General features: G+C 36.3%; 1 protein-coding gene across 9 annotated transcripts in view; it reads right to left on the minus strand.

Annotated features, from left to right (window-relative positions):
* Positions 1–12392, minus strand: part of LOC105217800 (uncharacterized) — a 12884-nt gene extending 492 nt beyond the window's left edge. The window contains exons 1-6 of one of the 9 annotated variants that reach the window (XM_054232799.1): positions 12049–12392; positions 5350–5396; positions 3381–3577; positions 1533–1636; positions 603–1176; positions 73–428 (exon numbers count right to left, since the gene is read on the minus strand). In XM_054232799.1, the coding sequence (XP_054088774.1) occupies positions 73–428; positions 603–1176; positions 1533–1636; positions 3381–3577; positions 5350–5393 (1275 nt within the window). In that variant the 5' untranslated portion in view covers positions 5394–5396; positions 12049–12392. Of the gene's footprint in view, positions 1–72; positions 429–602; positions 1177–1532; positions 1637–3380; positions 3762–5349; positions 5397–10974; positions 11123–12048 lie in introns of those variants that run through there. The other 8 variants (XM_054232797.1, XM_011192992.3, XM_029043776.2 and 5 more) reach the window with 8 other exon arrangements.
* Between the last annotated feature and the right edge of the window lie 3927 nt (positions 12393–16319).

The raw sequence follows: 16319 nt of genomic DNA on the forward strand, positions 1-16319 counted from the left end.
AGTGCAAAGGAATAGAAGGAGAAGGGGAGACAAGGTTAAACTTTTGATACAGAGTATACGCTATGCACTTACGTCGTCGTATTCACAGTCGAAATAATGACCTTGACACTCCATGCAGCGACATGTGTCTGACATCTTACACGTAATGCCCCACTGCTTGGCTAGATCTTTGTATATTTCCTTTGACGATTTGTTGCTTATGATTTCCGGAGTGACAGAGCGTTCCCCCGTTGGCTGTTGGCTGCTGTACTCGTATTCGTAATTTTGTGATTGCTGTTGTTGTTGTAGCTGATGTTCATGATTGTGACTATTCGACAGTTGCGGATGCTGGCTCCAACCGCCATTGCCATCCATATCGCTGTCATATTGACTGCCCTGGCATTCATCCTGCAGCTGGTTATGGCCATTCTCCTGGTTGTAATGCGATTCTGTGAGTGAGAAAGAAGAAGTTTATAAAGCAAACCTCAACAAAGAATAATTGTCATAAATTGGATCGGGTAAAAGAATTTGCCATCATCAACCATCAATTTAAATCAAGAACGTAGAGAGCATAAAGGTCACACTTTCTAGCTGCATCTACAAAGTGTTAGGATAGAACTTACCGCCACTACAGTATCCACCATGATTGATTAGCGGATCGAAAAAGTCATTCCCTCCACGATTGGTACTGCCATTGCCAATAGTGTTGCATTCAGCGTTGCATTCTTCATTATAATGACCAGATTCGCATTGCGCACAATCACCTCTACAGTTCTCCATTAGGTTTGTCGTTTCGTGTGCGGTTGATGCTGATGTCGTTGATGTTGTCATTTTCTTAGATAGCAAGAGTTCTGTGGAATCAATCGACTCTTTACGATTATCGTCTTCGCACTCGTCCTCACATTCAGAGTTGTTGACCTCGTTGTTACGAAGATTTTGGTTTATTATTCGAGAATGCTCAACGAACTCTTGAAAATTATTGAATTCGTTTAAGGATGCCTCGTTCTGTTGTCGTTGTTGCAAAAGTTGCTCGTTGCACAAATAGTTATCTTGGCAATTAGGGTCTGTGCACTCAATGGTGACTTCCTCACTTAGTTCGAGGTGTTCTAATGACGTCAAAATAAAGCTGTTACTGGGATTATTCACGGAATCACGGCGGCCGTTGATTGCGCTCTCATCATGGGAGACAACGTTCAGCTGTTGAATGCAAAATTCGTTTATGTAAGTTGCAAATTGAAGTCAAAATAAAAGACCTTCTAATAATAATCAAACAAATTAAAAAAGTGCTCCAAGTTCAGAGAAGTACATACGCGTATATAATCCAAAGAGTTTACCGATAATATATATTTTCTCCGAAAAACATGGAGAATTAAAAAAAAAGCAATTAATATTTGAATTATGATAATAAAATCGATTATTTGCTTTCATCTGCCGCGTTCATTTCCGATCTCAGAAATTCCTAGTAGGAATATGGCATTACTGACAATGCGACAAGTTTTACGAACTTTGTCAAAACCTTTATGAAATAAAGAAAGTTATTTAGTTTTATCTACCTCTTCTAGCATATGGTCGTAAGTAGATGGAGGAGTTGTCGGGACAGCACTGAACTCCGTTGATGGATCGCCGTTACTTGTTGTGAACCTGTGGTCGATATAACCTAGAACAATAACGTGAATATATTTTCGAATAAATAAACATATTAGAGCAAAATTTAACGTAAAAGTGTATTTCTGTGTGCAGCCAACATTAACCAAAATGCATGCGTCACACTCATAAATATACGAGTATACACAGAACTTGTACATCATGCTCACATTCATATACATATATATAATATATTCAGGAAAGTACTCGTAGAAAGCTATAGTCCTTAGAGAAAACATTGATTGTTAATCAGTTAATTAGAGAATTGTAAAAAAAATTACTTTTCTAAAAGATCCAAACGACACTATTTGCGCGGTAAAAGGAAAACTGAGTTTATAAGTGGAAAACTATATTAATTATTAAAACTTTATAAAGGGTGATCCAAGTAAAGGTACTTTTTTCAATAGCCTTTTTTTAACAGACCACGCGTGAGCCGTGTCAAGCTGTCATGCTATTTTTGTTCAGTATTGTTCGGCATTTCATCAGGGAAAGACTTACGCCTGAACAACGTTTACAAATTGTTCAACTTTATTACGAAAATTCACGTTCTGTAAAGAATGTGTTTCGCGCGCTTCGCTCAACTTACGGTTAACATAATCGGACTACTGAGCGTACTATTCGCAACAGCATCACTCATCTTGAGATCCAGCATTCATTATTGGATAATGACCGAATATACCACGTCCAGCAAGCAGTGAAGATAATATAACAGTCGTAGCTGAGAGTGTACACGAAGACCGTAGAGAGTCGATTCGGCGCCGTTAGCAGCAACTCCGACTGACGTATGGAAAGACTTGGCGCATTTTACGTCGAGATCTTAAATTGAAAGCATACAAGTGACATGGTTTCGCTCGAACTGCTTCTGAAAAGTTCCGAGAAGATCCGACGTTTTCGAGCCAAATTCTGGTCAGTGATGAGGCTCATTTCTGGCTGAATGGGTCTTGAAGAGTTTCAAGAGCTGTTTCGTGTGGTTAGGCCGTTAGACTTTTTCCTATGGGAATGTATACTGTCTAAAGTCCCGCTTCTATTCAAGCCTTGGAGCATAACATCAAGCGTGTCATTAGCCAGTTACCAGTCGAAATGCTCAACCTAGTCATCGAAAATTGGACTCAAGGAATGGACCATTTAAATACATAATTTTTTAAAAATAAATGCCAAAGAATGTTATTTAGAATGAAAGAATTTGAATTTTCTGTGTTTTTCTTTAAAGTGGGGAACATCGAAATGGATTACCATTTACAATTAGTTTTTACTGAGTAGAACTTCGAATTAAATACTATCTATTTTAACATTTTATGTGATTTGTTTTTGTTTTCTATTCTGCTATGGATGCACTCTTCTGCTTCAAGTATTTATGAGTTAAATTTCACCAACTTGAAAGAGTAAAAATAAAACAACTTATGGATATCTTACGCATATTTGTCACTACCTATTCTAACTAAAAATTAATTGAGTTTACAGAAGAAATGGCTGCTGAAATGGCGAATAAATAACATATAAGATAAAAGCTTGACACCACTTTTCTCTTTCTAGCCTCGAAAAAGATAACGATATCTATTTGTAATGTGTAATGCAGATACGCACGGTTAACTGTATACTGAACGTAAATTCAACGCAAAAATATTAAAAGCAGTATAACTGAATGAACGAATGACGAATGAACTGTCAAGTATGCAACTAATTTGTCTACATCAATTAGGGCTAAGAAGCTGTGTTTGAAAAAAAAAATGCGTTGTGGAAAAATGGTGAAACCTTACCTAGTCGCATATTGTTGCCTTTGTTGGGCAGTAAGGATTTACGCTCGTTGGTGCCCATGGAACCGAGACTGGTACAGTCAGTTGAATCGATGGTGGAACTACTGGCACCTATGGCTGTCGAATGATGCTGATGATGATTGAGTAGCGCTTCGTTTACCTGCGGATCTGAATCGTGCTCTTGAGATGTACTGCGCGAGCTGCCCATTCGGAATTTCAGTTTAAAAGGTGCCATCCTACAAAGTTCTTTCTGATATCGAACTAGCAAAATACAAAGAATGTTGCCCTAAGTGTCTAACTGCATAAGATCGCCGCAACACTTTCACCGTTCACACAGATACTCATACACCCCTACATACATATCTACATGAATAGTCGAAACAACTTTGAGTTGAATAGTGTTAAATTATTAAAATATTGCGCTCTTAATTATTTCATCATTTTCAAAATGAAAATGAAACTAAAATATGAAACGTACATAGAGACATACATACCTCATACAAATATTTATATGTGCATTTTTGTTATTGTTTATATTTCTTGTTCAATATTATTTTTTGAATTTCGGTAAATGTAGAATAAATAGTTGATATGTTGCCGAATTGGATAGTTCATAGTAAATATCTATATGTGCAAAATCAGTTTAGCTGACTTTCTTGCTGATAGTGTAACGGCAAAATCTTTTTCCGTGAAAATTTGTTTGTAAAACTATTGTAGGTGTATTAATTTAATGAATTATTAAAAAGTTGATCAGATTCATTTATCTTTAAGCCTAAAATGGCTTGTGGTACTAGTTTGTCAGCCAAGGAACAAGGAATAATCATAGAAATCCATAAAAGCGGTTCCGAATTGCGTCTAGACCGTCTAAAAAGCCCATTAATTATGGTATAGTGCGACGCAGCGGACGAAAAACAACATTAATGATCGGTGCAAAAGGATGATTCGACGGCTATCAGTTTCAGACTCGATAAGAGCGGTCAAATGAGGATCTAGTTAAGACTGCAAAACACAATAAATATAATTTTTCCATTTATACATAAAAATCAGTCTCTCAATGGTACTTAAACTAACGTTAAAGAAAGGCACAATAAAGCACATTTGAGGTTTGCAAATAAATAGCATTTCTGGGCCGTTAAGTGATAGAATATAGTCTTTAGTGACGAAAAAAATTAAATTTGGTCGACCCAGACCACTGCATTCATGAGCTGCATTTTTCTGTAGTGGAAAGACATATATATGCTATATATCCTCTTCTTCTTCTTGACAGGCGTAGACACCGCTTTCGCGGTTATAGCCGAGTCCAAAACAGCGCGCCACGTATGTTATATATCCACTCAATATATTTATGTAGATCTTTTGGACAGTGAGTTAATAAAATTTGCTGGAAATATTTATGGAAAATAACAGGACAAATATTTAGTTTTAAAATATAAGGACAATGCTACCGACTATTAAAATAAACATTTATTTCAGTTAAACTGAAATGTATATATTTTTACCAGTAGATACAAAAATAGTAAAATGCACATATAAATATTTACTATAAGCCTAAACATAAATTATGTTTTGTACTTTGATTTTTTGTTTTTTATATCTTATATAATAGTAATAACAAACCTGCTTACTCAGAAACATTTTGCACTTTTCTAATCTTTTAGGTTTTTTGCAAAAAATTCATGCACATATATCTAATTATTTGTATGAGGTATGTTAGAAAACTATAGAGTTCAAATGCAAGATTTAAATTTTAGTGGTCGCTTTTCAGTAACGAGTGCCTGATCGTATTGTTAGTGGAACAGAAACACGAACTGTGTCATAAGTTTGAAGGACATCGATATAAAAACGAATAATTGAAAGAGTTCAAAGAATCTTTAGTATGAAATGTTGCATTTATTTTTGGACTACGAGCATGCTAATTCTGATTATTAGTGTCTTCTGCTTGATTCTTCTTCTCTAAACACGACATTTTTACCTTGTTTGCGGAATGTCAATTACTCTTTGACTTGTCAGTTGCATAACCTGCAAAGAGAGAAGGAACGTTTATTTAGGAGCTTACATATTTACATGGGTGAAATATTTAAATATCCTAGGGATGCGTCATTTCTTTGCAAGTTTTCGGATCAAGGCATTACGATTTAAAATGAGCAATCCCGCAATTAAAGTGATATTCCATTTTTTCTATCTAATTTAATAAAAAACATATTTGGTTTCAATTAGATCTCAGGCGAAAACGTCTTTTTGTAAAATTTCTTTCCAGAGAGCATATTCTCGAGGTCTGAGAACAAGAAAAAGAACAAAACACAAAGAGACTAGGGCTGTTTAGGAGGTTGAATGCCAGAAAACTAAAGAAATTTGTTTGTCTAAAAATTCAACTTACTTAATTTGTAATCAGGAAAATGTTTCCTGCTCCAAAACTTATTTAAGTGTCTGATAATGTACACAAATTTATATACAAATGTACATATTCTTCATAAATGTGTATGCATATTTCAATAAAATTCGTTTGATTTGGCTTTTAAATCAAGCGAACAGCAATGACTCGTTGGTATATATGTACATACGATTATGTGAGTTTTAAATATGCAAGGTCCACGAAGTATAAAAATTGCCAGGATAGGTAGAAACCAAATTAATTTAAAAAGCAACAACAAGGCGAACTAGTTATTTTGGATGCAAAGGTTTAGCAGTTAATCGGTTCCTCCTCTAGCTGTATGCCAATGTGAAGAGTAGTTGAAGAACATACGGATTTTCACCCCATTTCTTACAGCTTGAATTTTGCGCTTTCTTGTTTATAACATACACGTATGTATATTTATTTAAAGTTGGAATTGTCCCCTAAAATTGAAATATAGCACTATTATTACCAATTGTTATCGATGCGTACTTAGCCTACAACAGAAAATCGTTAATTAAAAAAAAATATCTTTTACTACTCAACATCTCTGTTCCACTTCTTTAACCCCTCTAAACAATAAGGTTCAGAGGTTCTGCAAAGTTTATTTCGACCAATTTGATGGTGGAAGTGAATTTTTCGATGGAGTAGATCAATCGCTTATGCGGTTGGCGTAGGGTTTGGAACCCCCCACATACAAACGAATTACCAACGAACAGGAAGCAACAGCCTCGGATAAGAAACCCCAATTTTAATCCTTGTGACATCTACCACATCGGCCATATAAATGAGCGCAAATTTGGTGTGGGATTCGTGGTGGGAACGTCTGGTGGATGGACGTCTAGCCACATTCCGCATCAAGGCGAGGTTCTTTAATATATCGCTTAATTGCGCCCACGCCCCGACGGAAGAGAAGGACGATCTGAACAAAGATACCTTCTATGAGCGCCTAGAATGTACATATGAGCGATGTCAAAATCGTGCTTGGCGATTTCAACGCTAGGGTGGGTAAAGAAGGTGTCTTTGGCACAACAGTTGGAAAATTCAGCCTCTGTGTAGCAAAGCACACACGTCAACAAACACAATAAAGGTTCGACATCGAGAAGCGGCAATCACAACCGACAGCCGAACGATTTTCTACTCGACTTGCACTCCTGCTCTGATAGCACTCATCAACGTCTCGGTATAAGGGAACTATGGGACGGCATATCACCATCCTTACGTACAGCTGCAACCGAAACTATTGGCTTTCGGAAATGTCAAAAAAACAGCTGGTATGATGAGGATTGTCGTATCGCAGTGGAGAGAAAACAGACTGCCTACCTCGCAATGTTGCGATCGACCGCAAAACGTGTGGGTTGATATAGATACCGGGAGCTGAAGAGAGAAGCGAGACGCATTTGCAGACCAAAAAAGAAAGAGGCCGAAATGCGTGAGTATGAAGAGCTTGACAAGCTGGCCGACAGGGTGAATGCTCGAAAATTTTACGAAAACATCCGGTGACTAGCTGAAGGTTTCAAGACCGAAGTACACTCCTGTAGGACTCCCAGAGGAGATCTAGTAGTTTATGACCAGTATACTGAGTTTGTGGAGGGACCACTTCTCCAGCCTGCCATGCCAGTGAAAATACAACACCAGGAGATGGCGAACCCGATTCCCCAATCGACGACGATGGAACAGATGTTCCATTGCCCGACCGTGAAGAAATTCGAATAGCAATTATCCGCTTAAAGAACAACAAGGCGACGGGGGCCGGTGGTATGCCGGCCGAGCTATTCAAATACGGCGGCAAAGAGCTTCATTGCGGAATATGGTTGGAAGAAAGCATGCCCGACGATTGGAATCTCAGTTCCCCAATCCACAAAACGGGAGACCCCACAATCTACGCCAATTACCGTGGGATAAGCCTCCTCAACAACGCTCATAAGCAGGTATGGGCATAGTCTTAGCATGTACTAAAAGAGCGTAAGTGATCGTATACGTACACACACCGATTGTCACTAACTCGCACAAATATTGAGAAAGCCTGTGAAAAAGCTGCGCGAGTGAACATGGCCATAACCCGAATAATGGCTAACATTGGTGGACCTAGTCAAAATAGAAGACTACTATTGGCAAAAGTTACGATATCAATAGTAATGTACGCGGCACCGGTATGGGCAAACGCCCTTATGCAGAAAACATATGTCAAGCCGATTAAATCTCTATTCCGGCTTAGTGCACTCAGAGTTGCAAGCGCTTTCCGCACAGTATCCCACGAAGCCGCAGCAGTCATATCTGGCATAATGCCACCCGAAATAATGGCTCAGGAGCTGAAAAGAAATTACGAGAAAAGTAAACAGTTTGGAAGACCTCTAACAATTAAAGAGCGTGAAGAAGAAAGACGCAAGAGTATAAACGAGTGGCAAATACAGTGGGACACAGCATCCAAAGGACGATGGACGCACAGGTTGATAAGATATATTGAAACCTGGTTTAATAGAAAGCATGGCGACGTTGATTTTTATTTGACGCTGTTCCTAAGCGGGCATGGCTGTTTTAGGGAATATCTCTATTATACATATATTTTTTCAATGCACAAAATATGAGGCAGAGAGAGTGAATTTAGAGCACGAAATTTCGGAGAAATTAACTCCAGAAAATATAGTAGTACACATGCTGCAGTCGAAGAACGTGTGGCATTACGTAAAACAATGGGTCGCAAACGTAATGGTAGAACAAAGAAGATTAGATACATATATTTTTTCAATGCACAAAATATGAGGCAGAGAGAGTGAATTTAGAGCACGAAATTTCGGAGAAATTAACTCCAGAAAATATAGTAGTACACATGCTGCAGTCGAAGAACGTGTGGCATTACGTAAAACAATGGGTCGCAAACGTAATGGTAGAACAAAGAAGATTAGAGCGAATACGCTATAGCGTGACAAGTAGTCATATTTAGAATGTAATCCCCTTAGAAGTACTAGCCAATAGGCCTTGCTTGCCCTGTGAAGTAATACCTAACGGTAGTCCCGCAGGGCAAATATCATAGCTATGAACGGGGATGTTTTTTTTAGTGGGTTAAAGTCTCACACTACTGTTGATAGGGCAACAGTGTCTTTCGATGATTTTTTCCATCTCTCCCAAAAAAACAAAAAAAAAAAAAACCCTCGCACAAGCGAAGAGCGTAAAACGAGCACCTACGATGGGACAATACCAGTGTGACCAGATCTAAAAAAGTGTTGCAGCTAAATCAGCATTAAAATAATGCTAAAAAATGCTAAAAAAAATATTAAAATGCCAAAAAATAATGCTAAATATAAAAACGTTTTTTACATAAAATGATCACTATAAAGCGTTAATTTTTTAAAAATTTTGTATTCAATGTTGCCTTAGAAATATATTTCATTAGAATAAAACAATGTCATGTAGTAATTCAACAATGTATTGTTGAGCCATGGCAAATAACAAAAAAAACTATTTATTGAATAAAAAATAATCATAAAGAGTCTTACAAACATAAAAGAAAAAGTGATCATTCAATTCAATATCACATTGGTTTGTACATACATACATATGTATATGTATATTTATATAAAAAAAAACCTAAACATTTAAATCGCTATTTAATAGCATTTCAGTACATTTTTTAAATATCATTTGTTTACAAATGATACATTTTAATTATAAACCAAACACATTATCAAATGAATATTGTTCCTCAACTTCCGAAGAGTCGGTCGAAATATCATTATCATACATGTTTTTAACACATTTTTGTATGAGATCGTTGGTAATTTTAAAACTTTCGCAACATTTATTTAACCTTTTCAATCCGCATCTAATATAAAGAAGTGAATTCATAGTGTTCAATATCATTCTATTTCTAATTTCAAACAAACAGTATCGCGTCTTGGCTCCCATGTCACTGTTGACAATCATTACTTTGAAGTTGTTGATATTTTCGTATACCTAGGCACTGGCATCAAAACCAATAATAATGCAATCTTGAAGCCTGCGTTGGATGCAGAATCACTCTTGCCAACATGTGCTAAGCCAACCTGACTAAGTAGGCAATTGAAAAGTAAAGTCCTCTCTCGATGAACAAAAGCCAAACTCTACAAGTCCCTCATCATTCCCGTCCTACTTTATGGTGCAGAAGCATGAACGATGTCAACACTGAGACGGCACTAGGAGTTTTTGAGAGAAGGGTTTTGCGGAAGATTTACGGTCCTTTAAACATTGGCAACGGCGAATACCGCAGACGATGGAATGATGAGCTGTATGTGTCATTCGACGACATATACATAGTTCAGCGAATAAAAAGACAGCGGCTACGCTGGCTAGGCATTGTAGATCGAATGGACGAAAGTGCTCCAGATCTGAAAGTTCGATGCAGTACCCGCTGGTGGAAGCCGAGGAAGAGGGATGGAAGTACCAAGTGGAGAAGGACCTGGCTTCACTTGGTATTAACAATTGGCGCCAAACTGCCAAAAGGAGAGATGCGTTGTGCGCTGTGGTGGATTCGGCTATAACCGCGTAAGCGTTGTCTATGCCAGTCAAGAAGAAGAAGATCAATCCTCCTTTCCTTGTGTTGTGTACGGTTACTGTCAAAACTCATTCTTCAACTGAAACTTCAGTGTGGAGCGGACAAAATCGCGTATTTTAGAAAACTGAAAACAGAACAATAACAGTTGGTGATTTAATTCTGTCTTTCTTACAAGTGCTTGGAGGATGTATACGGTGATTCTTCTCCTTTGATACCGACTGACAAAAATAAGTTTATCGAGTCCAAGTGCCCCGAAAAGGGTTACCGATGAGGATAGAGTAGTTCCACTAGCTCGTGTTTGGAGAGCGTTGTTTTACGGTGCGCTCATGACACAGCAGGCATCTCTGCGCGAAATAATGGGCTTGACATGGTACAGTTGGGTGCCAATTTTGCATCACTGAGCCGACCTCGAAGCAGTGTATGATGTGTTCGGGGATTTTTCAACCCAACTAAACGACTATTTTCAATCTTTTAACACGTTGCTTGATCTGATGCGTTAATTATAAAAATTGTATTGAATTGGTATCAGAAAACTTGTCTAACCAACTCAATAGGTTAGTAAATACCAATGTCTTAGAATTATTATTTAATTTTTAAGTTTTCACTAATTGAATGGTGTATTTAGAAAATTTTTTTATAGAAATTATTTTCTTTGTTTACTTTTTAGCACTTACTTATTTATTTATTAAATGATCAATTTGATAAGTTTTATATGAAAATGTCTCAAAGTTTTCAATATTTTTATGGTAGATGTCTCTACAAACAGAACAAAACGGCAATCGAATCATTGCGATTAAATACCCAGCAGCGAAAAGCGTTATCCTTTTGAGTTTGTTTGCCTTATATCACATTTCGCTTTCTGCCTAATCGTTAGCTGACAAAACGATAATATTATATTTCACAAATACAGTACTTGAGAAAGGCGACTGCGATGTGAACTGGGTCACAAATATCATCTAATTGCTATCTTTGTTGCGGTGAACACAAGTTTATGTACTTGCAAACAAGCAATGTGCGTCAACAATGGCACCGAACCAGCGAGTCAGACAAACTTTTATTTACAATATGCTGGCAGACAGTACTCATGAAAAAATTTAGTCATAATCATACATGCATACATACATATGTGTTTATATATGCTTTTTTTTGCTGCTCAGAACTACTATATGGATTTCTCAAGTTTTTTGAAAGAAATTACGAAGATTATATTAGACTGATTATTCGAGCTTAAAAAATCAACATTTTAATTACAATATATGTATGTATGTTTACTAGTGTTTATATGGATATGCTCTGGGCATACACGAAGTCTTATCGATAATAATTCGAAATAAACAAAATAAACCTATATAAATACATGAGAGGTAGGCGGGCAGTCCGTGTATTTGCTATTACTCACAGTCGTTTTGTGTAAAGAGAAGGCTTCATCTGAAGGTACACCATGATAAGACAGGTGTGTGTACAGTGTGGCACTTCAATACAAAGGTAGTGAGCAAAAGTTTCTTCCGAACACGCAAAAGCATAACAAAAACAAAATTCATGAAAACAAAGCCCCTTAATGCATACATGAAGGCGCTTACATAGCATTTTTACATGTATATGTGTATGTATGCGCTTATGTATATCTTTGACAGAGTGACATAAATTGTCTGGCAAATTGCAATTTTTCTTCTTTCCGCCAATGATTAACTAGTTTTAAACCACCGAGAAACTAACTGTTTACTAAGTTTCCATCGGTATCTACTCACCAAAAGTCCATTTGTATTTTACCAATTTTCACATTTACAAGAGCTGCAGGGCAGACATATGTACATACATAGGTATGTATAAAAAAATTGACTTGGTGTAATGATATTCGCATACAATCACTCCAACAATCACTAGGAAACCAAAATTAATTGGGATTTCAAAGGTATTTTAATGAAGTACATTCTGTATTTTCACTTCACTTTAATAATTTTCACACGCTTTAAAAACAAAGTTTTTCTTTTTCCACTTCAGCGTTGAAAGTTTTACGCGTCGCTTAGTTTCTTCTCAGATGGTTTACTCTCTTGAATGCGTTGCTAAGGACTGTCTAGCTGTTATGCTACGCACTACTCGTACATTCATTTTCATCAGTCAGCGAGCTTAAAAGCTTATTCTTACTTATCCTGTGTCCTGTGTGCACGAGCTTTGGCATTTTCAACATTTGTTTTGTTATTTTATTCTCTGTATCAATTGCAGTGGTCGTATACCAACTGTGTTGCCAACTCTCTACTCTTATATCTTACTTCAAAAAGTGTTCTCATAGCCAGTTTTCCAAATAAAAAAAAAAATGTAAACAGAAATTCATTTATTCTCTAATAAATTTCTGTAATAATCTGTATCCTTTTGGAATCATTTAAATAAGGCTGGATACAAAAGGAAGCTAGAGGCCACACGAGTTAGCGCAAACCTCATGGAACGAATTTCTAATACGAATGGTTACTAGTGATTAAAAGTGGATCACCACAGTATTGATGGCCAGGAAGGAACCTGTACTAATATAAACAATTGGACCATCTGAAGGAAGCAATCGCCCAGGAGCTTTCGCTAATAGGATATGAATTGTGCTCCATCAGGGCAATATCATGACACACATCGATAGTATCCAGAGAAACTTCGGGACCATCGTTAGGAGGTTCTAATGCATCTACCTTTGAGTCCGAACCGGATACCAAGTGTGTACTAACTGTTCCAGTCAATGCCAAATTCGCCCCAAGATAAGTTTATGAACATCGACTGTTCTAATTTTATTACCTATAGAGCCGAGTATTTCTGCGAGAATGGCAGTGTGAAATTATCTTCAAAATAGCAACAAGTTATCGAACAAAACGGTGCATAATTAACCTAATTCGGATCATTCTAACTATGTTAAATTCAACCTTCAATTTTGTGCATCGGATCAATAGACCTATTATAGACTTACATATGTATATAAAATATACATTGAACTATATATTGAACTTAAATAACTTTAAAGAAAATATATATACCTTATGCAATGAAATTATATTTTATTTGTAATGAGCTAACATTTATTACGACCTCTAGTCTTTGATGTCCGTTGTCTTTCTCTCTGATTATGAAGCGATTGTATATTTCTAATATTTTGTTCTTCAAGCCGCTGCACACGCTCCGTACTCGACTCTCTGGCACGCGATTGCGAAAAGAATGGCTTGCAAGACGATTGTCAGTTTCAGATTAAGATTCTCCATCACGTAGTCTTTTTGATACCCTCACTTGGAAACTATTTCCAGAAAGTTTTGATTCCAGCAATAAATATAGCCTATGATACTCGGGGTGAATGGAGCTTTCCAATGGTGAAAGAATTTTTGAGATCGGCACAGTAGTTTTTGAGTTTATTTATTACAAACATACATACAAATCTTTTTTCTTTATAATAGTAGTATAGATAGGTTGTTATCTGAGTTTACTGCATACTAACAGAAAACAACAGCCTTACGCAATGCAAAATTATGTTATACTATATGTAGGTGTCAGGACAAGTATACCGACAACTATATTTCAATTGTCTTTTACAATCGGAGCAGTAAACTATTATTATTAAATAAATGTGTCCATTACAATAAATTTCAAATTCGAATAAATATCTCAATATTGAACTAATATATGGATATTGTAAAATACTATAAATTACCGTAAACATACATATACAGCGGAACATCTACTTGCGGAGACCTCCAATAAGCGAACCCTCTATTAACCGGAAAAAAATTAGGAACCAAGTTTTTCGTTACGTTTTCAGAATAAATTCCACTCTAACAACCGGACGCTCTCATGACCGAACGCGGACACTTTTTATACTCTCGCAACAAAGTTGCTAAGAGAGTATTAAAGTTTTGTTCACATAATTTAATTTAATTCGCATAATAAATTTAATTCGCATTCCAGCACATTTGATCCATCTGACTCAATATTTAGCATCAAAAAAACTATTTTGTCTTCTCTTAATAAATAATATTCAGAAATTTTTAACTTTTTGTTTTTATATATTTTTAAATCTCAGCTGTTGAAATGTTTCTTTCTGTAGCTGAGCAGTTTGAGAACCGGATGCTTAAAAATCTCTTGCCTTTCTAGACTCGGCAAATTCCGCTCGTATGCGGACTGCGCCCCACGCGTCGGTTGGGCGGGAGGAGGGTAATCGTTTGGGTTAATAATAGTAATAATAACGCTTGTTTGTAACACCCAAAACTAAACGAGTTAGATATAGGGTTATATATACCAAAGTGATCAGGGTGAAGAGTGGAGTTCAAATCCGGCTGTCTGTCTGTCCGTCCGTCCGTCTGTGCAAGCTATAACTTGAGTAAAAATTAAGATATCTTGATGAAACTTGGCACACTTTTTTCTTGGAACCATAGGAAATTTGCAAAATCGGACCACTGCCACGCCCACAAAATGGCGACAACCGAAAACACTTTAGCCATAACTAAGCCATTAATAAAGCTATGGAAAAATTTGGTACAAAGGGGCATATTTGGTTGTATTTTTTTTGGAGAAATTATCTCGTAAATAAGCTATATCAAGGGTACTACCTTATATAGTCCAAAAATGGAGAAAATCGGATTATAACCACCTCCCATACAAAGGTTATGTTGTTATGCTTTAATTTAGTAAGGAAAAACAACAGACACCTTAAATTTCATTATAAAGAAAATACAGAAGCGCTCTACCCAAATTGGTATACAAAATTTTAAGTGGGTGTGGCTCGGCCCACTAAAAGAACTATATCTCCGAAACTATTCGACCAATATCAATGAAACTTGGTTTGTAACATTTTCCTTACATCCCAATGATATGTTGTGAAAATAGACCAAATCGGTTCACAACCACGCCGACTACTTAATATATATAAGCACTTTGAAGTCGATCTGAAAAGTAAATTTTACAATATGTAAAGTAAGCACTAGTGAAGATATAGGAACAGAACTTTGCATAAATACTGCATTTATAGTGTGGCAGCCCATTTCTAAAAATCGCCGAAATCGGACCATAGGTTTTCAAGGCCCTATATATCGAACATGAGGACCTCGGTACTTCTAACCTAATATTAGGGTTTCCAACTTTCAATGGACTTTATACCATATATATGACGAATATGTGGGTCAAATTGTGTATTATATAATATTAAATAAATAAATTGAGAGAGTATAAAATGTTCGGTCACAACCGAATTTAGCCGTTTCTTACTTGTTTTATTAATTTTTATTTTCATTACCTAGCGTAGCGTAGTAAGCGGTAGCGGACCTCTCCATAACGGACATTACTGAACGAAAATGTACAGAAAACGGTAAAACGTCTGATAAGCGGAAGTTAAGTTCTAATTTTCGGGCAATGAGGAATAATAATTGAAATAAAGGCATAGTAACTAATTCCGAAAGTTTGGCTGTCTCGAAAAATTATGTGTGAGTGCCTACTAAAGCTAGTTAAAAAATGAGTTCTCAGAAGAGAAAAGTTAAAATACTTTAACAATCCACTCTCGAGATTTTAAACTAAATAACATAGACTTGATCTTCCTATCTGCTAATAGAACACCCGTCTGTTAGCCACTCGATTAAGGCATTATTCAGAATTTTATATCTCCCTCCAGATGTAATAATATAATATTATCACACATATTTTGACAAGAGTAGATGACATTTCAATGAAAAAAATTTCAAAAACATTTGAAATTTTGAATGTTGTATATTTTATTATGACTTCATACAACAACATAATGATGGATAAAAATTAAAACTTGTTTATCAAAAAAGTGAAATTTCTGACTTTTTAACGTTACAAACAATCAACCAGGTCAGTATTTGGGCGACTTTTTGTTAATCGACGGAATTGTTAATACGGAAAACAATAATATTAAAAATACCATTGACAAAAATGTTACTAAGGAATTATCTGATAGAGAAATGAAGACCTATAAATATTATATATGGGCATTTCCGCCAGAAGGTCCACCACAGACAAAATATTAAACATTATTAGA

Source organism: Zeugodacus cucurbitae, chromosome 6, assembly GCF_028554725.1.
Source record: "Zeugodacus cucurbitae isolate PBARC_wt_2022May chromosome 6, idZeuCucr1.2, whole genome shotgun sequence".
In the NCBI taxonomy this organism is placed as follows: domain Eukaryota; kingdom Metazoa; phylum Arthropoda; class Insecta; order Diptera; family Tephritidae; genus Zeugodacus; species Zeugodacus cucurbitae.